Genomic DNA, 20,534 nt, shown 5'->3' on the forward strand with positions numbered 1-20,534 from the left:
TGCTGAAAGAGAGATGGCATAATTTTTTCTAAATAGTTAGTTGTGCTTCGGTGATATTGCCACCCCTCAAGTGCTAGCACGGATGAGACACGTCAGTTTCCTCCATGCGGGAAGTTCTGCTGAGCAGTACAGGTCTAAGTAGTTCTCCTTGTTGGCTATGTAATATTTCATAACCTGGATATTCCATGCTTAATTCACCCATCCCTGTTCTGATAGGCACTTATTCCCATTGCTTTTGCTTTTATAGACGGGGCTGCAGCAAATGTCCGTGCAGCTGCCTTTTCAAGCCCATTTCCAAGCCCTTGTCTCAGGTGGGGTGGTGGAAATGCGCTTGGACGGTTGAAGGGAACGCACATATTGAATGTGGATGGGTACTGCCAAATTGCCCTCTAAACAGCTGCCAATTTACCCTTCCACCAGCAGCAAATGAGAGTACTGAACTTGCTTACCCATGTCCTCACCAACATTTGATATGTCTATCCTTTGAGTCGTTTTTTTCCAGTCTGCTGTGTGAAAGATGACTTCTTTTACATAGAGCAGGCCTAGGATATTTCTCCCCCCCCCCTCCCATAACTCAAATAGATACAATACTGTAGGCCGGTGGGGAGGCTGGCCCCTGGGTCTTGGTTTCCACGTGCTTTCTCTGAGTGCCAGGGTGGCTGGGGATGCTCACAAAGCCGTCCTTGGAGCAGACTGTCTGGTGTAATCCTAGGCCAGGCAGGCTCTCGATAAATCATTAACGCTGGAAATGTGCTTGCAGCCCCATCTGCAGAGTCTCAGTCGTGGGCCATAGAAGGCAGGTTTGTAGGTGCGTTTGGCTGTGAGAACATATAGAACCTTTTCAGTAAAGCAAGGTGACCCTATTGACCCAGTGATGGGTGAGGCTACCTGTAGTCATGTTCATCCATCTTTCCAGTCCATGAATTTGGAAGGCAATACATAGGAACGCTCCTAGCCAACATGGTGTGAGGCTACAAGACTGAAGCCCCACCTACCCTGCTCCCCTAAAGCTCCCCCTGGTCATTAAAGTCTGACCTTCTGTTGTCCTTAGGGAAATAGAGGTCCTTGGGTGGCACACAGAATCTGCCTTCAACTCCTAAGGATTAGTCATGTGACCCCACCCAGCAGCACCATGGAAGAAAGGCCTGGTGATGGGCTGCCACAAGGTGACCGCTCGGTAACGCATGGGGCCACCATGCTCTGGAACTGACTAGATGGCATGGGGCTGACTTCGGTGCTGGTGGGGAAAGATAGGGACCTGGCTTCTCTTACACAGGGGGCTGATGGAAAGGTAGCATGGGAGCAGGAATGGAGCCAGACAGGTAGGCCCTGCCAAAGCATGGTGGCGGGAGAGGGAGGGAGCTGGCTTTTATCCCATGCTGCTCCTGCACCTCCCAACGAGGAGCCTGGGGACCCCAGATATAGTCACGCTCCTCTGCTCACGTACATGGACTCTGTACTCAGGAGCACACCTGCCTGCGGCAGCACGCTCACTCTTTACTGAGAAGCCCATCTCACGCCCGTTGTTGCCTTGTCTCTGAGTGTGTGCTTTGGTGTCGGGATTGTGGAGAGAATGGGCGCGGGCGCCCGCCTGGTGGGATGGGAGTTTCGAGTCTGATGTCGCAGCGAGTCTGATAAGCGGCGGGGAACCTTTGCTCATCTCCCTCTTTAGCGGTTTTGGAGACAGTCTGACTGCGTGGCCTTGTGAGTGTCAGAGGAGACCTGGGGCCCATGGGGTTTAAAAGCAGCCATCCTTTGTAATAAGCACATGGCCCAACCTGCCTCCCGAGACACTGCCGAGCGGTGTTTCGTAGTGTGTAGTTGAGCGCTGGGCTCTTTCTGCCACTCGTGGACTCCAGGCCCCGTGGGGAGTGCCGGGATAGCTGGCCAACCGGCATCAGCCTGTCGACATCAGCCTGTCGGCATCAGCCGGTGGGTCTGTGAGCGAGCACCACGAGGGGCAAGAACTCTTCCCACTGCGGTGGCTGGAGAGTAGAGAAAGGGGTGAGGCTGTTCCAAGGTTGTCGCCCCATTGTTCAAATTGAAAAATCATAGAAAAACAGCACCTGTGGTTTAATCAACCCCTTTAAAGACATCTGCAGCCCCCTGATACCCACAGACACCCCTCCCCCCCGCTCTTCTCTGGGGTCTTGAGGATAACATGTAGAATGGGCATCTCGTCGTGTGGGCTTGCTCCTTGCCTGCTGTGCTTTCGTTGTCCAATCATCATTTTATGGAGACATAACTTCATCCTGTAAAACGGACCTTATTCAAAGATAGAAGTCAGTGTTTTGTTGTCGTTTTAGTCTACCAGAGTTGTGCAACCACCTCCAGTTCTTACAACCTTCTCCCCACCCCACAGAAGAAGTTTTTGTCCCCATTAACAGTCCCCCTTCCCCCCGCAGCCTCTAATGGGTCGTGGGTTGCCTCTCCTGGGCATCTCCTTTCAGTGGGAATCTGATGCAGCATCCTCTATGACCTTTTGTGATTGGCCCCTTTCACACAGCATGCTTTTGCGAGGCTCGCCCCTGGTACAGCATGTGTCAGGATGTGATCCCTTTTCACTGCTCGTAATAGTCCACGGATCACTGCACTTCGGACCCGTGGGTCCCAGGAGTCGGCTGCTTTTTACACTCCATCTTTGTATTCTGGAGCAGGAGAGCCAGCCTGTGCTCTTGGTCTGCCTTCTCTCTCCCGTGGTTGCAGGAGGTAGCTGAATTTCTCACTGGGGGGAAATAGACAAGCCCTACTCTGAAATGTCTCCCCTGCACTGTGGACTGCCCCGCGTCTGCTCCCAGGAAGCTGGGGGCAGTCTCAGTGCTGGCCCTGGCAAAGGTCCAAAGGAGATGTTGCCTCCACTCCTCGCCCGGGGTGAGGGAGGGGCTCGGTGTGAAACTGCAGGATAGATACAGTAAGTCTTCAGAAGAACCTCCTGGGGAGGTGCTTGGAAGGAAGTGAACCACCGTTATCTTGGTCCCCAGGAGAAATCTCAGATACAGAGGGATCTGTGGAGGATTGAAGATGTCACTGCAGGCCTGAGTGCGAATAAGGAGAACTTCAAAATCTTGGTGGAATCGGTCAAAAACCCAGGTGAGGGGCCGCCTTCCTGCGTGCGGCTGCGGGCCCTTTGCCGGGAGCTGGGGGAGTTTGGGGACAGGACTTGGGTGAGCAGGGTGGCCTTGTGAGGGTCAGCTTCATGAGGCTGGTCCTTCCTGGCGCTGAATTGCCCCACTTGGCTCACATGGAAGGTCGTTGTCTGTCTTGCACCCTGTTGCCCGGGACCCCCCCTTAGAGAGAAAAACAGTGCCTTTGCTTCCTCCTCCGCCCGTGCCTTCTCTCTCAACCTCCGAGAGCAAGTCGTCCCTGCAGCCCAGCCCTCCTACCAGCCCGGTGCGGACCCCTCTGGAGGTTCGACTCTTCCCCCAGCTGCAAACCTACGTGCCGTACCGACCTCACCCACCCCAGCTGAGGAAAGTGACGTCCCCCCTCCAGTCGCCTACCAAGATGAAGGCCAAAGCTGTAAGTGCTGGTGCCCAGGAGCGGAACAGCGCGGCCTTTCCTTCTGCCTCTAACTGCCCATGAGGGGAAAAAGCTTGGGGATTGAGAAGCAGCTAATGGGCAGTACTGACTCTGCCGTTTGCCTCTGGTGGACCCTTAGACATGACCAAACCCAAGCCCTCCCATTTTGTAGGCGGGAACAGCGAAGCCCAACAGGAGGAAGCCACATGCTAAGGGTAGACTTTGTGATTGGCACCAGGCAGAGAGGTGTGTGGTGGTTGGTGGCTGGACCCATGCAGTGAGCGGGCTTTCCCTGCAGGTGCACAGCCTGGGTGAGGAGCTCATCCCACCCAAAGACCATCCGTATCTGCCTGGCTGTAAGGATAGGTGCAATTATCTCAATAACCTCCTAGAGTATAGAGAGGAAAGCAATGTCCTTGTCCTACCTACGGAGAAGAAAACTAAGGTCTAAGGATGTTGACATCTGCTAGTTCGTGAGGCTGACCCTGCTCTTTATTCTGTGCCTTCTGCTGCCTCGTTGGACAGTCACGCCGTCAGGTCCTGGCTCAGAGTCTTGATTGGGTGAATGCCTTGACCTGTCTGAGGTAGAGAGAGCCCAAGCACAGAGCATGGCTATGAAATCTCAGAAGCAGGCCAGGGTTTGGGGAGCGGGGCTGGTCCACGTGTCAGGGAAGCCATAGCAGATGGGACCTTGGAACAGGGACCTCCAAGTTTTTTGCCAACAACGACTTCCTTGGGTTACCCAGACTGTGCCTAGGTTCTCCCGTGGGACCAGTGCCCAGAGGTGGGAAACCACAGGAGTTCCTGTGCTGGCAGCCTTCACCATCCCACTTCCAGCAGGGCCCTGGGCTGCCAACCCAGTCAGAGAGTCACCGTGAATCTCTTTATCTTGAGGTATCCTTTCCACCCCCGGGTCCAGGAGGTGGGCTGCATCCACCCCTGGGACAGAGGAAGAAAGGAAAACAAATGGCATGGGTGTCAGACTCAGGAGGGCGATGGCATGAGACAGGCTGCCCGCTGGCTGGGCCAGGAGCAGAGAGAGGTGCTAGGCAGGAGCTGGGATGCCTAGATGCCCCGTCCTTGTTCTCGGGCAAGTCCACCCCCCTCGGGGCTGTCCCAGTTTTCCACCAAGCAGAACCAGCAGCTGCCGGGACTCGGCGACCAGAGGTGCTGCCTCGAGGCTGGCTCCTCTGTGGCTCCAGTGCAGGGCCTGTCAACTTGGCTGATCGCCGGAGTCATGGTAAAGGGCGGGGGTGGAACAGCCTCCACCTGAAAACGGTATAAAACAAGTTTACTATTTGAAAAGGCATTTGAAAGAGGCGGTGGTTGTATGTTGGGCTGGTAACTAACTGCAAGGTCAGCTGTTCAAAACCAGCAGCCATCCCGCAGGAGAAAGACAAGGCTCTTTACTCCTGTCTCTACTCCCGTGAAGAGTTACAGTCTCGGAAACTCACAGGGGCAGTTCTACCCAAGCCTATAGGGTAGGGTTCTCAACCTGTGGGTCGTGACCCCTTTGGGGGTTGAATGGCCTTTTCACAAGGGTTGCCCGATCCATGACAGTAGCAAAATGACAGTCATGAAGTAGCAACGAGAATAATTTCATGGTTGGGGTGTCACCACCACATGAACTATATGAAAGGGTCAAGGCATGAGGAAGGTTGAGAGCCACTGCTGTGGGGTCTCTGTGAGTCAGAATTGACTTGATGGAGGTGAGTTTAATTTCTTGAGTTTGAGCCCTGTTTCATATACCACCCCCCTTGTCCCCTGCAGCCCTCATGCCTGGGGCCCCTCCCCAGTCTAAGCACCCCCTCTCCACTGGAGGGAGCCTCTACCTTGACTTTTTGAGATCAGAGGCCAACTCATAACCACCATGCCACTGGGGCTCCCATTACCTTGACTTTTTGAATCACAATTCCCTTACTTGTCCTTGTGACCAAACTCGTTTCTTTGCCGGGCAATGTGGTATCTGTACATGGACACGCTGCATTCCCCACGCTCCGCGGTCCGTCCCCATTGTTGCACGTCGCTGTCGCGCCTTCCTCTCTGTTGGGCTTGTCTTTCATTCAGTGTTTTTATTTTTAATGCTTTTCATTTTTGACAAGTAACACTCTCGAAGGGCACAAAAACAAAAGTTATGAAAGATACTGAAAGGCCTGCCTCCTGCCCTCATTTTCCAGAGACCCTGCCCTCCTGCCTCAGGGGCAGTAAGAGCTTCAGGTTTGCCTCTCTGGGAGCCTTTGCGAAATCAATTGGGACTGAACCCCGATCCTCAGAGAAGCTGTGGGTATCTTGGGCCGTCGGACATGTGACAGCGATGTGTTGCTCTGAAAGAATGTGTGGGGTGCCCTCTCTTGAGCTCTGCAGTGTTCTGGAAAGCAAAGCAAGTTAGACTCAGAAAGGGGCTGTTTAGGAAGAGGCAGGCCTCTGTGGTCCCTGGGCCGCAGGAGTGGGTGTCCCTGGCAGGCAAGGGCCAGTGTGTCGTTGCTCTACAGAGGAGCCCAGGCCTTCAGAAGGCGCCATATACTGGAGGGGGCTGGGCGGTCCAGGAAAGCAGGGACGTTCATTCGGCCCGAGAGTGTGGTGGGCAGTGAATCACTCCCACAGCCAAGTCAGTCGCCGAGCCATGAAGACACAAATACTTAGCAACTCTGCCCAGTTCCGGTAGAAAGGGCAGTGGGCAGAGATGTGGTCCTTGCTCAGACCCCTGTGCTGCTGAAGGAGGGATCCTGAGTTTGTGCAGCACCAGGAGCCGCCTGGGTCTAGTTCTGTGGAGGGGGCTGTCCTTCTCCAGTGGGAGTATTGCTCCCGAGCTGCCAGCCGCCTCCAAAGCAAGGGCTGCAGCACTGTGGCCCTGGGCCTGGCAGCCCCGAGGCGTGGGGCATTGGGACTCAATATGTGCAGGGGATGCTGAAAGTAGAAACGGTGAGACTCGAATCCAGCCCAGAGACACGGCCATCACTGTGCCCCCACGGCGGGCTGTGGTGGTCCTTTGGACCCACAGTGGTAGTGCCACTCTCATCAGACCTTTTTCCGAGCAGGAGGATGAGGCCCCCCCGAGGCCCCCTCTCCCTGAACTCTACAGCCCCGAGGACCAGCCCCCGGCTGTGCCCCCTTTGCCTAAGGAGGCCACCATCATCCGGCACACTTCCGTGAGGGGCCTTAAGCGGCAGTCGGACGAGAGGAAGCGAGACCGGGAGCTGGGCCAGTGTGTGAACGGGGAATCCAGGGTGAGCAGCGAGGGCCCCGGGCTTGCCCACTGCGTGTTCGGGGAGGAGCAGAGACCTAGCAGCTACATCACACCTGCCCCGGGGAAGGCTTCACGGGCTCCGGCTCTGCCCACAGGTGGAACTCCGCTCCTACGTCAGTGAGCCCGAGCTGGCGACCCTCACTGGGGACACTGCCCAGCCCTCCCTCGGACTGGTGGGTCATGACAGCAAGTACCAGACGCTGCCAGGTAGAGGTAAGACGAGGCCCTCCATGGAGCCTTGATGCCCTCCACCCTTGACCATCTCCGAGACCTGGTTTCTACCTGTAGCTCTGGGCCTGGACATCGGCTGCAGCTGCCCGGACACCCCACCCCATGCCCAAGCCGGCGGCCCTGTCCTTGAGCTCAAACCCAGACTCTCTTCCGCTTTCCCTGAATCTGTGCTGCAAACCACAGCACCAGTAAATACAATGTAACGGCAGAGTGGTGATGCGTTGGGCTGCTAAGCAAGCCAGCAGTTCAAAACCACCAGCGGCTCCAAAGGAGAAAGACGGGGCTCTCTACTCCCATAGAGTTACAGTCTCCCAAACCCACAGGGGGCAGTTCTGCCCTGTGCCGTCGGACCGCTGTGCATCGGAGTGGACTTGATGCATTTGTTGGCTCATGGAAGCAGGCCCTGTGCGACCCTCCTGCTCCTGACAGCCCTCTGCGGCGAAAGCTGCTTTGATCCCAGTGTAGGGTGAGGACAGGAAGGCTCAGAGGGGACCCGTGTGATAAGTGGTGGCGCCCAGTGTTGGGGCTCCAGCGTGCGTCCTGGAAACCACTGTTCCCTGTGGGCAGAGATGCTGGGTGGCTGCCGTCAGCTTGGCCCTCTGGGGCCTTTCAGAGGCTGTCCTTCCCTCTTCCGTTTTCCTCTAGGACTGGGGTGGACTTTTCTTTAAAGAAGCTCTCTCTGCAATTGGGCCTCTTTCTCACTGCCTTTCCCTAGCCCTGCAAGACAGGCATGGGAACAGATTTAGACTCTTGGGCTCTGCTCGGCAGCCATCCCCTTCCAGGGGAGGCCACCCAACCTCTCCGCACCTAGGCCCTCTGGGATTCCTGAGCAGGTATCTTCCTGTCAGCTCTCAGAGATGGAAGGTCGAGGAGAAGGGCCCACAGATCTGGTGATGGCACCAGTGGAATTCGTGCCTTCCTGCCCAGCACGCTGGCTTGGTGGCTTCTGGCCTGAGCTGGCCCCTGGGACAGTGTGGGCCCATAACTTTTGCTGAGTTGGGGCCACAGCAGCTCTTGGCACTGGGCCCTGGGCCCAGTTCCTGTCATTTGCTACAGCCCAGTGGTGTTTATCAGTGGGAATTTGGCATTGGGCAGGGCCAGTCCTGGTTGGCCAGGGTTCTCTGGGCATTCAGGCCACTCCTTTTGCTCATGCCCTAAACTCATCAGCCAGTGTGATGCCCATTTCCACTCCAGTAAGGCTCGCACACTGTGGGGTGGAAGGGTGAGCTGACTCTGCTTTGGGTACCGGGAAGGCGTCCTCACTCGGGAAGCTCCCGAGGCGGCTTGTGAAGGGTGCATGAGTTCATGAGGAAGGAGCAGGACAAAGGGCATCCGCTCGCCTTCTCTTCTGAGTGTCAAGGAGCCCTGGTCTTCTGCAGGTGAGGGGAACCTAGCACATCCCACAGGTCTACTGGGACACGGTCTCTCACCCGGGGCAGGTGGCACTCCTGGGCAGGTCCCCCAGCCCACACACTGGGGAGGCATAGTGGACAGAGGGGTGGGTTCTTAGCTGGGCCCTCGTGGTGATCTGGATGGACAGAGCCTGGCCGCCTCTCCGAGCACAGCCCAGCATGTCTCTCCTTGGCAGGGCTCTCGGGATCCACGTCCAGGCTGCAGCAGCCCTCCAGCATCGTGCCCTACGCCACGCTCCGCAGGGCTCTGCCTGCTGAAAGCATCAAGGTGCCCTTCCCCGTGAGTGGCCCGGGAAGGTTGTGAATTTCTCGTTGTTGTCTAGTCTGCAGAGAGCGGGTGGTAATAGGTGAGCCTGTGTGCGCAGGCAACATGCTCTCAGTGCTCACCAAGAAGGGCTCTGCCTACTGGAGCAGCGTCACCCTGACACTCCGCCCCTGCATTCCCCAGGGATTCCCACTTTGTGCCAACCTGTCACCGTCAGAGGGGAGCCCCCGGACAATGTCCCCTGGGCTCTGCCCCCTCCCCCAAAGATTGCACGTCTCTGCAGGAAGGAGTGCTTCCTAGAGTGGGGGGTACAGCCCAGTGAAGGCTGTGGGCATCTTGCCCCCATGTGTGTGCTCAGAGGAGGTGGTTCTCAATGGCCAGGAGGAGCTCAGCTAGGATGCATGCTTCCCTGTGTATGAACACGTATGTGGGAGGTGGCAGGGCAGGTGCCCTGGGGCTCCAGCTCAGCGCCCTGTCTCGCCCTCCCTCCTCTGCAGAGACCCAAGAGTGCGTTGGAGCGCCTGTACTCAGGGGACCAGCAGCGGGGCAAGATGAGCGCCGAGGAGCAGCTGGAGCGCATGAAGCGGCACCAGAAGGCCCTGGTCCGGGAGCGCCAGAGGACTCTCAGCCAGGGGGAGAGGCCAGGCCCGCCTTCTTCCCGCTACCTCAGCCAGCCTCTCCCTGGAGACCTCGGCTCAGTATGTTAGGAGGGGCCAGGCAGGCGGGGTGGGGAGAGGGAGCAGCGGACTGCCCCTTAAGCTGGGCAGAGCTTGCCCCTGTTCTGGAACAAACCACATCCCACCCCCACCCCCAAGAGTGGCTGGGGGGCTTAGATGGTCCCAAAGGGAATGTAGGCCTGACCGTGTCCCTGGCCGAGCGTGTCACTTGGTCTGAGTGACCCGGAACCAAGCAGGCATGAGGATGTCACAGCAGACGGTGAGGAGCCTGAGAATGTGTCCAAAGGCAGTCTCTCAGGACTGAGTGTGAGAGGGGCCTTAGCGGGCTGGAGGACGGGGAGTGCGGGGCGTGAGTGCAGGGTTAGAGGAGGGGAAATAATCTGATGAGGAAGAACAAGCTCACCAGCCAGCCTTCCAAGTGGGTGCCCAGTGGGGCTTGCTGGGTACCACTGCCATCCCGCAACCCCAAGAGCTGGCGGCCTCCCACCGCTTGTGGTGCTAAGAAGCTTCCTGGTGCGCCCGCCCCAGAGCTGGGGGAATGGTGCTGCCCTGGCCGCACTGCCCAGCGCGGCACCCTGTCTTAGGGCCCTTTTGGAAACACACCCTTGACTTTTCCTTGTTGGAAGCCTTGCGTTTCCCTAGCTTTCTAACCTGACTTGACTTTCCCTGATTCATTGCACAAGCTCTCTTGCTTTTAGCGTGGCCGTTAATTGCCCCTCTTATCCTGCCTGATTGTGTTTACAGACGCTTCTCCTTTGCATCCAACTGGTCTCTGACTGGCCAGTGCTTTTTTGTCCCAGGCTTGTCTGGGACAGCCTTACAGCCTAGTGAGCAATCCCCTCGTGACTCGCCTTTCTGCTGCCCTCGTCCATGTCCATGCAGGCCCATAATCCACCCGCCCCCCCCCGTGCCGCCCCCCTAGGCTGAGTCACCCGCACCAGCCCTTCCGCCCCTCCCTGAGGTTTGGACATTTCTGATCGACCCAAGTTCACGCCCTGCGCCTGGGCAGAAGCTGAGGACCTGGGAGGGGGCCACACGGGAATGCGTTCTGCCAAGTCTGAGGTTGGTTTGGTTCCAGTTCCCCCTGTCCCGTCTCAGAATCGCACATGGAAGACCTTTTGCGTTTCTTGGGCTCATTGACTTGCGTGAACAGCACATTCTTCTGTGCTCTGTGCCCCCGGGGCTCACAGCGCTGTAAGACCCAAAGCACCTAGACCCTAAACGCTGCAGACGCGTTCCCTTTCGAGCTTTAGAAGGAGGCTAACGCTGACCGTTGGCGACATGTTGTCTCCAAAGTAGGAAGACACCCTAAGACCGTAACTTCAGTACCTTGTAATTTCCCCTCTGCATCAGCGCCAATAAACGTGTTACTCGATGAGACTGGATTGGCGTGGTTCTTCCCCAGGATGCATCAGAGCGTCTGTGAGCCTGCGCTGTTTGTGTAAACAATCAGGCAGGGATAACAGGAGACCGTGTCTCGAGCAGGGGCGCTTGTGAGCGTGTAAGACCACGTCGGTTTCCTGTGTGAATTTTAAAATTCATTTTCCGCCTCTGGACCGCCAGTTGCCGAATCCTGCCAAACTGGAAGTGGAAGCCATCGCCCAAGAGCGTTTGCTTTGGTCGGGAGTCTGTATTGAGAGCTTGTGCATGAATGGGTGAAATGTGCCTGCAGGGCCGTGGGCTGGGGGACTTCAAAGGCAGCTGTGACCGCAGTCCCAGGAGGTGGACGTGAACCAGCTGCTGGGATGAAGAAGCAGCCCCTGCTTCTGCTTTGAGCCTGCTCCCAATTCTTAGCACGCAGTCCCAGGCGGGAGGCCTCTGGGGCTTCAGGGCACGGGGCGGACGAAAGGAAGGTCTCAGGAAGCAAGCCGGCCCCTGTGAACCGTAAAGCCATGGGCAGAGCGTTCCTCCTGGGAAGAGAGCCTCGTTACAATGCCGGGCTCCTGAGTAGCCTTGGGAAAGTTGTATTTAGCTTAATGAAGAGAAGACATCAGCCTCAAACTGACGCTGTCTTAGGTAGCACCGTACCTGCCTTGCTGGCCCCACGACACTCCTGCTTCCCCAGCCATGCTCTGGGTGTGCACAATGCCCTACCTACCCATGGCCTCCAACGAGAGCCATGCTACTCCCACATAGTTGTCACCAGGGCCTCCGGGACTGGTTTCTCCATTCTGAGCCCGGACCCTGTGCTCTTACACCAGGAAGAGTCCCCCGAGCCGTGGGCAGCAGACAGGGCCACTCCTCCCTCTGTAACACTGTGCTGGATTCTGTTTGGGGGTTTACCTGCTCAGACCCAAGGGCCTTCTATGCCCTGGGGAACCATTCTGAGCCCGGAGCCCTGGGGCTCAGACCTGTGCCCTGGGGGGCCTGTTGGGACTCTCAGGGCCAGATCTGTGGGGAAGCAGCAGTCTGTAAACAGGCCGAACGAAGGAGATGGAGGCCTGTCGCCTGTCCTCAAGCACAGAGTACAGCTCATGGTGGGTGAGGGGTTCCTTCCCAGCGTCCAAGAACAGCTCCGTTTACAGGCAAATGTACGAGCCCCGCCGTCCCTTAGCTCTGCCCTCTGCATCTCGGGGTTGCGCGGACAGCGGTAGGCCTGACCGAGCTCTCAGCAGCCAGGGTGACCGCCCTTAACCCTCTTGTTCTGTTGCCAGTGGAAACGCGAGCAGGACTTTGACCTACAGTTGCTGGAACGGGCCGTGCGAGGGGAAAGGAAAGACAAGGAGGAGAATGGCTGGTTGAAGGTGCAGGCCGTACCTGTCACGGAGTCGGACCTGGAGCCTCAAGACTATGATTTGGACATCAGCAGAGAGGTGAGGGCAGGCGCTCACTTCTTGCCACCCCAGGGGGCGCGGCCTTTGGGCTCCCAGCCTAGCCAGCCCTGGCCCGGGCACTGCTGTGTCCTCCTGCGTGGAGGGACGGCGAACGAGGCTGCTGTGTGGTCCAGGAAGATGGCTGGCTAGCAGCTCGGGGCAATTGAAGGAACACAGGCCTTTCTGATACTGGTTCAAATCTTTATGTATTGAGGGCAGGTCGCTTCACCCCTCTGTGCTCTCAGCATTAACGTGGGTTGTGGGGGAGCATTCAGTGAGTCAGGATCAGTGGGAGGATTAGCAACATCTACAAAATTATGAGCGTATGCCCACATACATAATAGGCATGTCATGTGTCATCCAGAGGGAATGTTCTCTGGAAAACCAGAGGTTGGTTTTGTGACTGGCCACTCCAGGACAACTAGGGACAATCAGCCGTGAGGGCAGGCTTGAAAACCCGCACCGGAAATCTCCAACCTTGATCGGGATTAGTTGATCTGAGTTCTTCTAGTCCCCTCTGGTGGCGAGCATCCATCATGACAAGCTGTTAGCCCCTGAATCTTTGACGTGGGGTGGGCTGCCTGGTGCCGCATGTGAGTTCTGCGGGGTCAGTGTTGTCATGGCTGTTGGGTTCATCTTGGTACCCGTAGCCTCTCTCACCACCTGCCTCCTGTTTTTAAGGGGCAGGGCAGCCCCTGATCCCGTCCTGGCAGATTTTGCCGCTGCTGTCTACCTGAGTCACGTGTTCGGGGATTCGTGTTATTTGGAGGCAAAGAGAAAGCTGAGGAACTGCTCACTGCTGGCTCAGCTAGAACTTCAGGGGTTAGTGAGGCCAATCGGACCTTCTCCCTTTGGCACCTAGAACAGCCCAAGGTCTGTGCTGTCTCAGAGCCACAAAAGCTGCTTCCTCACCCGGCCTTGGCACTGCACCTGTGTCCTTTACTGCCCCGATTAGCCTGCCAGCAGGGGGGAAAAGTCCTTCCTTATCTCTAACCTAAATCCCGTCTGCTACAATGTAATCTGCGTCCCTCCTCTGGATCTGCCCTCCTTGCAAAGAACAGAGCAGAGTCTTTTTCCTACCATACTCAGCAGAGGGCAAGCCGGGGCCGCCTGCGTTTAAGTCCGGGTCCCGGTTTGCCCTGCAACTGGATTGGGCTTGCGTTTCGAAACTTCAGCCACCTGCGTTTAACTGGGCTTTGGTCTGGTTCAAGGCGAAAACACCCCAGCCTATGCAAAGGACACAGGCGAGATTCTTTGCCACCAGAGAAGTGGTGGCAGCTGAACTTGCCCCGGGGCCGCTCGAGGGAGGGGCCGGCCTGCTTTGTCACGGGAAACCGAGCTATACGGCAGGCTGCCTCCTGTCCAGGCTATGGGTGCTTTGTAGGGACAGACAGCTCGACCCCTTTCCCATCCGTCTGTCTTGGCTCCAGTCACTAACAAAGTGCCCGCAGAGGGCTGTGGAGGGCCAGGCCCTTGGGGAGACCCAGGGAGACCGTGATGAGTGCAAAGCAAGAGAGCACTGGGAGGAGAGCGTGACGGTGGTGGGTGGGGGGGCAGGCAGGGAGCTTTGTCAGGGTCCCCTGCAGGGCGTTGGGCGTTTGTGGAGCTGGTGGGTCCTGTCGGTGGGGGGACTTGGAGGGCAGCAAGCCCAAGCGCACAGGGCCTTGCCGCGGAGGTGGCCCACATTAAGGGTTGTCTTCCGTCTGGCAGCTTCTCATCTGGCTGTCTTTGCCTCATGCCTTCCATTCCTTGGTGATGGGAAAACGGGGGGCTTTGGGGCCAGACCTGGCTTTAAATCCACCCCCCACACACACACACAGTGGACTGACTGGCTTCGTGGTCCTTGTGGGTGGGCCGGGGAGGAGAAGCAGGGGCTGTGCCTCTGAGTCTCTCCCTCTTGCACGCGCTGCCCGTCTTCTCAGCTGTCCAAACCCGAGAAGGTCTCCATCCCCGAGCGGTACGTGGAACTCGATCCTGAAGAGCCGCCCAGCCTGGAGGAGCTGCAGGCGCGCTACCGCAAAGCCGAGAAGATTCGCAGCATCCTCACCCGGTCCAGGTCAGCACTCGGCCCCGCAGTGACCCCGCAGGGGCCAGAGAGGAGGCACCATGGTGGGGAAGTACACAGGGTTGGAGCGTGGCCCTCCCACCTCAGCCCCCTGTCCCCCTCTGTGGGAGCATCAAGGGTTCCCCCACCCCCTGCCGAGCTAAGCCTCCCACTTCTCGCCTACGTTTCACAGACCCTTCCTCCTGGGGCTCTTTGTGTCCTGTGACCCTCCCTAAAGGAGGGGCCAAGTCACCAGCGTTGGGTGTTTATGGGGAAGCATGTGCACCTCTGGATGAGGGAGAAGTCTGTCGTTTGCATCTGATGCCCCAGCCTAAGGTTGAGACCCTCCAGGCCAGGGAGACCCCACCGGACCTCAGGCCTGCCCTCCTGAGGCTGGTGCCCAGGCCTGGCAAGCACCCATAGTCTCTTTCCTGGGCCCTCAGCAGCATGTGCAACCTGCAGCCGGCAGCAAACCAGGACCGGGACAGTGTGGCCGACCTGGACTCGCAGCTGCAGGAGCAGGAGCGCATCATCACAATCTCCTACGCCCTGGCCTCCGAGGCCTCCCAGCGCAGCAAGCAGGTCGCAGGTAAGGCTGCAGAGGCCACCCCCAGGCCTGAGGTCAGGGGGCTGCGTCCTGGGGTTTGGGAGCAGCCTAGCCTAGCCCTGAGCCCTGTGGAAGCCAAGTGCTGGGCTTGGTAGTGAGGGCCGCTCTCCAGAGGTGCTCATGAAAGTCAGTCACCAGTGCTTGAATTTTTTGCTGGGACAAGACAGAATGGGGCCCCTCTAGCCTTCCTTGGGACCCCTGCTGAAAACCAAAGCCCCTGTCCACCGAAGCAGTCTGCCGTGTCAGGAAGAGGACTTGGGAAGGTGGGACGTTGCATTCCAGTGGGGGAGCATAGGACTGTGGGAGGGGGGTGTCACCTGTGCACTTGTGTACTTGTGCTTGAGTGTGTGCGTTCACACATCATGCACATGTGCCCCTGTGAATGTGTGTATATGTTCCTGTGTATATGTATAGATGTGTGCAAATCAGTATGTGTCAGTTTGTAGATGCATGTGTAAATCTGTGCTTGTGTGTGTGCGTACACACATTAGTTTGTGTCCACACTTAACCTTAAATTTGTGTGCATGTTGGTATGTGTATATTTCTGTATGCATGTGTATATTTCTGTATGCATGTATATATGGCTATGTGTTTTTTGTGAATGTGTATCTGAGTGTGTGCCTGTGTACCCACAAGTATCTGTGTATAGGTGTCTGAGTCTACATGTATATGTACGCACATGTATGTGCACATGTGTACAAACGTGTGTGTGTCCCCTGTCTGTCTACGTGTCTGAGTGCACATGTGCACATTGGTAAATGCCTGTGTGACCAGACGGGAAATGAACCCCTGGCTTCTTCTGCACACCCATCACACCCTGTGTGCCCACAGAGTCCCCTCAGGTCAGTTCTCTGGGTACAAGGGCCCTGGTGCCTCTGAGCAAGGGTGCACTGGCCCTCTTGGGGAAGGGGTATGCATGGAGAACACATCCCACCGGGCCCCCCAACCCTGCCCAAAGGGTGTAGAAATGTCTAAGGGGTGCTGCAAGCCTTGGTGTCCGGCCCTGGGGAGTCTGGTGTGTGGGCGCAGGGTAGCCTCAGGCAGCCATGGAGGTGATTGGGGACAGGGAAGGGCCTCCACAGAAACCAGTCTTAGACACAGCAGGCAGAGAGGCATTCTGCAGAGGAGGAGCTGGGCAGTGGCTCGTGCAGCCCCTCTTCCCGACGAGGGTTGCGGGGCTCCCTGGCCCCTCAGCGACCTGACCTGGGAGCTCTACAGATCCAGAGTTCTAGCAGGGTTGCTCCCTGCACACAGAGTGCCCTCCTCTCAGCTCTGCTTGCCCGGGCTCCGCAGGTCTCTCACCCTCAGCTTCCTACCCCAGCCCTGAGCACACTTCCTCGGTCCATCTCGGAGCCACTGGCCAATCCCAGCCTAGGGATGTGGCCCTGAGCCCTGGGGAGCAGGGGCCCCATGTCACATGGGCCTGCCATGGGGGGAGCCTGGTGCTCCGAGGAGGGACGCAGAGGCTAACACTCCACTTAACTCCTGTGTGCCCGTCTAGCCCAGCAGCTGGCCCTCCTCCCGCCTAAAGCCCCTCTGTCCTCCAGGGCGGTACCACCTTACCCCCCCTTAAGCAACGGACTCCACTACACCTTTGTCTAACACTTTCAAGTAAGAGCTTCTGCCGGCATGCCCTCCCCACCCCACTGCTGCTCACTGCCCCGCGTTAGCGCTGAGCATGCCTGTCCCCGCTGAGAGCAGTGCAGTGCTGACCCTCCTGCCCCTGGCAAAGTGGCCGCTGGGGAGACTGGGAGGGAGAGGAGGCAGGCAGGGGAAGGCCGGAGCTTTAGAGACAGTCCCTCCTCAGTGGCTCCTGTACAATCCTGTGTGAGACCCCAGCCTCGGGCCTCCCTAAAGACCCCAGGACCAGGCTGCACCTCTGCCCCATCCTCTCTTCCCCTAGGGACAGGGACAAGATGCCAGCCCTGAGGGTGTGGCCTCTCAGGGCTTTATCAAAGAACTCCAGAAGCCTGGCAAAGGCATCCAGTCTTCCAGACGCGGACACTGAGGCCCGCTGTGGGAGGAGCTTGCCCTCGGTCCCTCTGGGAACTAGTGTCCGAGGAAGCACCGGGCCTGCCCTTTTAGTGGCCTGTGCATTTTAGAAGAGGGAGAAGAGAGACGCTTCAGGGAATGTCTGCCCTTAGCCTGTTAGAATGTTGTAGCACACCACCCCTGACAAGTTCCCAGCTGGCCCATGAGCATTTAGCCATGGTCCAGAGGGGGTGGCTAGGAGGGCATACTGGACAGGGAGTTATGAGACCTGGGTCTGGCACCATCGTAAGGCCTGTCCTGGGCCTGGATCCTGGACTTTTGTCCAGGTTGGAAAGGGACTGGAGTGGAGATCCCGCAGCCTCTCATCTATCAGTTTGTGGGGTGGCCTCCTCTCCTCCTTTGTGCTGAGGGCTAGCATCTGTCTGACTGTCTAGTAGGGTGGGGGTGGGCTATGGAATGTGGGGAGCGACGCCATTGGATACTGGTATCCGACTATCAGGTAGATAGGTTTCCGTGGAGCTTTCAGACTGAGAGAGGCTAGGGAGAAAGGCCTGGCATTCTCCTGAGAACTGGTCGATGGATCACAACCGATTGTTGTCCTACAGCGTGCTGAGGGCACTCAGAATATACAGTCACACCAGGGTGGACTCAAACATAGCAACAATGGTGACGGCGGCCCCAGAACAGGCCGCCTTTCCTTCCTTCCCTGACGCAAAGGCTCCCCTTGATTGGGAGCTCCCTTGTTGGTGGCAAACCACATCACCGAGGGCCTGCTGCGTGTGCGGAGCACCTCCCCATCTCCCTCGACACACCCGGCAGCCCTGGGAAGCCAGTACATGAAGGAGCTGAGCAAGCTCAGCGGCTGCCCCAGCAGTTGGAGTTTCTCAGTGCCCGGGTGCGACTTGAACCCTTTGTCTTGAATCCCCATTCACGGGCGTTTGGAGGAGAGTGTGAAGTGAGGGCTTGAGAGTGTGCGAGGCATAAGCCTCAGCAGCCAGTGAGGTTGGGAGGGAGGAGGTCGGTGTGCTTGGGGCGTCCTGGCAGGAGGTGTGGGCTGCAGAACTGCAGGAGAACTCCCCAGGGACCTGGAGAAGGCTGTCGGGAACCTGCTGGGACCACAGCTTGGTTTTCTCTTGGAGCTCTGAGCTTGGTGGCACCCCCGCGCCCCCCACTGCCCATTCCCCATGCCTTTTGTTGCTGTTTCTCAGGACACAACCACATTTGCTCTTAGCCTTCCAACATAGTTGGAGGAGGACAGAATCCCCTGCTTGTAGATGAGCGAAACCAGGCCTGTGCAGGCCAGGAGGCTATTATGTGCAAAGGGCAGGGCCAGAACGGCAGGGCCAGAGCCCTCTCTGCTCAGGCCCTTGGCCCCAGCAAGGTGGGGAGCACTCCCTAGCCTGGAAGTGGGGCCTCATGTAGAGGGAGTGTGGGTCAAGGAGCCAGGCTCCCCCAAAGCGGCCACATTGCCTGAGTCCCTGCTCCGCTGCTCTGTCTGTCAGCCTGTCTGCCATTCCCTGTCGTGTGTGCACAGACATGCCCACCGCCCGCTCCCTGGATGCGGGCAGGGGGCCTGCCAGCCTCTTATTGTCTTCTGTGCTCCTTGCCAGCTCAGGCAGTGACGGAGCCGTGACTCACCATGCGGAGGAGAAGCCGGGAGCCGGGGCATACAGCCAGCTTCCTCCAAGAAGATGGAAGGCGTGTTCACCTGCAGGGCCCTGGCTGGAGGAACCCGAGACGGGGGGCTAGGTCCTACCATCCACTCCCCCCACTTGTGTTACTTCAGACGCGTTTTTTTACAGATGACAAAGGCACTTTTGATAGACACTGTCAACTACGGACACTATTTTAGAATCAGAGTATATTTGATAACTTTCGCCTCAAAGGGCTGGTGGCCGGCGTCCGAGGCTGTCGCTGCAGACAGAATCAGGTATCACCTGGGTGGGAGGTGGGGATGGGGTTGGAGCAGAGGTCAGTCCAACATAGGATGAACTCAGGTAAAAGTTGGCTTTGAGAATGTGCTTCCAGTGAGTTCCAGCAGTAGGCTCGCGGGCGTGCGTCCAGAGAAGGAGGTTTCTTCGATTGAGCCGACTGGGGAACCAGCTCTGCCGATGGACGGCCAGGGGTGGCGCCTGGGCTGGGGGCAAAGATGCGTTCAAGAGCCTTGAGCTCCCTGCGGCCCACGTGGTTCCCCCTGCACCGGGCTTTCTGATGAAGGAAAAGATTCCACTTTGATATGGAAAACAAAGAAAACCAAACTTCAAAATACAGGAAAAGTGGCAGGAAACAACTTTTATTGTATGAGAGCAATAAGCTTCACAGGCGGCGGCATCGTGTGGGTGGCTGAAGGCTTGCCTTCCACGCCAGGCTGCTGTGAACATGCTGGCCCTCGGCTGCCTGCCCTGGGGACCACCGGATCAAGACCCCCAGTGGGCGGCCCCACGGCCAAGGCCTGGGCCTGGTGGCAAGAGGGCGGGCCATGTGACTGTGGCCATGCTGATGGCACGTAGAGGACGGTGACCTCCAGCCCAGGACACAGGGTTGCCAAGCCAGTTGCAGTGTTCCTCCCCTCGCCGTCAGTGGTGGTCTCCGATATTCCGCGTTCAGAGAATGTTTAGAGAGTGCACGCACGCGTGCGCGCACGCACACACACACACACACGCACACACACACACACACCACCTTGGGTGGAGCCACACATCAATTAAAAACTTTGACTATGCTCAGAAAAAAGAAAAACAATCTTGAATATATTTAGAAGTTGCTGTCTATTTTTAACTAACTCCATATGCTGCCAGTATCAACTTCATGATATTTGCCAAAATAAAATTTTATTTTTGCCTTTATAAGATTTTGTTGGAAAAATGACATGAATATTTTACAAGAAGTTAATTTAAATAAAAGCATAACGGTTTGGAAAAAAGACCAAGGTGATGTAGGATGGCAGTGTTCACTGGGTGGGCTTTTGCTGCCGCTCCTTGTTGGGTATGCCTCGGGTCTCTGGTGAGGGGCCTGGTCTGGGTTTTTCTCCCCAAACTTCTGTGGAAAATTACCAGCATCTGCTCTCAGGAACCCCTGAGAGCTGCGCCATGGCTCTTGACTCTTGCTTGGCTTTAGGGGTATGCATGGTGGAGGGGAATGTGCGCTGGGCCCTTTCCTCTTGGGGCTGGGCATCTTCAGCTGACCAGGGTGGCCCCCAGCCTGGCCCATGGGGAGCCACAGGGCTGTGGGCTGTCTGCTGTGGGCTGTCTGCTGTGGGCTGTCTGCTGTGGGCCTGGCTTGGCAGGCAGCCTGTCATCCCAGCCAGCACTGGGGGGCGCCATGGCCCTCTTCCTGGCTTGCAGGCCTCCTGCTCACTCCAGTGAGGCCGACAGTGACAGACCACGGCAAACTGGATTTGTGTCTAATTCATTTTGACTGGTGCCTTTGTGCTTAGAACAGGAGGCAGGAGGCCAGTTCCATTCAGGGGTGAGCACATTTCCCAGTCTGTTGTTAGGACGCTAGTCCTCGATCACTGAGGTGCAGAATTCCTTGCCAGCTACTTAAAGGCGGGAGGTAGCTCCCCAGGCGTTTAAAGTGGGACGTGGCTGCTCTTTTAGCAACTGTTGTCATTTTGGATTTTCAAATACAGCATACTTTCTGGCTTGAGCATTGTTTGGAGACGAGTCTCCATAACTTGAAATAAGAGGGGAAGAGGATTCCATAACAGTACACACACATGCATACA

General features: G+C 57.3%; 1 protein-coding gene across 7 annotated transcripts in view; it reads left to right on the plus strand.

Annotated features, from left to right (window-relative positions):
- The window catches only part of PLEKHA7 (pleckstrin homology domain containing A7), a 143,459-nt gene extending 123,801 nt beyond the window's left edge, over positions 1 to 19,658 (plus strand). For 2 of the 7 annotated variants that reach the window (XM_075546008.1, XM_075546014.1), the window contains exons 16-25: positions 2,982 to 3,090; positions 3,293 to 3,519; positions 6,558 to 6,746; positions 6,862 to 6,979; positions 8,586 to 8,689; positions 9,172 to 9,372; positions 12,006 to 12,164; positions 14,087 to 14,220; positions 14,652 to 14,797; positions 18,423 to 19,658. In XM_075546008.1, coding sequence (XP_075402123.1) covers positions 2,982 to 3,090; positions 3,293 to 3,519; positions 6,558 to 6,746; positions 6,862 to 6,979; positions 8,586 to 8,689; positions 9,172 to 9,372; positions 12,006 to 12,164; positions 14,087 to 14,220; positions 14,652 to 14,797; positions 18,423 to 18,556 — 1,521 coding nt within the window. In that variant the 3' untranslated portion in view covers positions 18,557 to 19,658. Of the gene's footprint in view, positions 1 to 2,981; positions 3,091 to 3,292; positions 3,520 to 6,557; positions 6,747 to 6,861; positions 6,980 to 8,585; positions 8,690 to 9,171; positions 9,373 to 12,005; positions 12,165 to 14,086; positions 14,221 to 14,651; positions 14,798 to 16,316; positions 16,427 to 18,417 lie in introns of all 7 variants that reach the window. The other 5 variants (XM_075546011.1, XM_075546012.1, XM_075546013.1 and 2 more) reach the window with 5 other exon arrangements.
- The last annotated feature ends 876 nt before the right edge of the window (positions 19,659 to 20,534 follow it).

Source organism: Tenrec ecaudatus, chromosome 4 (genome assembly GCF_050624435.1).
Source record: "Tenrec ecaudatus isolate mTenEca1 chromosome 4, mTenEca1.hap1, whole genome shotgun sequence".
Taxonomy (NCBI): domain Eukaryota; kingdom Metazoa; phylum Chordata; class Mammalia; order Afrosoricida; family Tenrecidae; genus Tenrec; species Tenrec ecaudatus.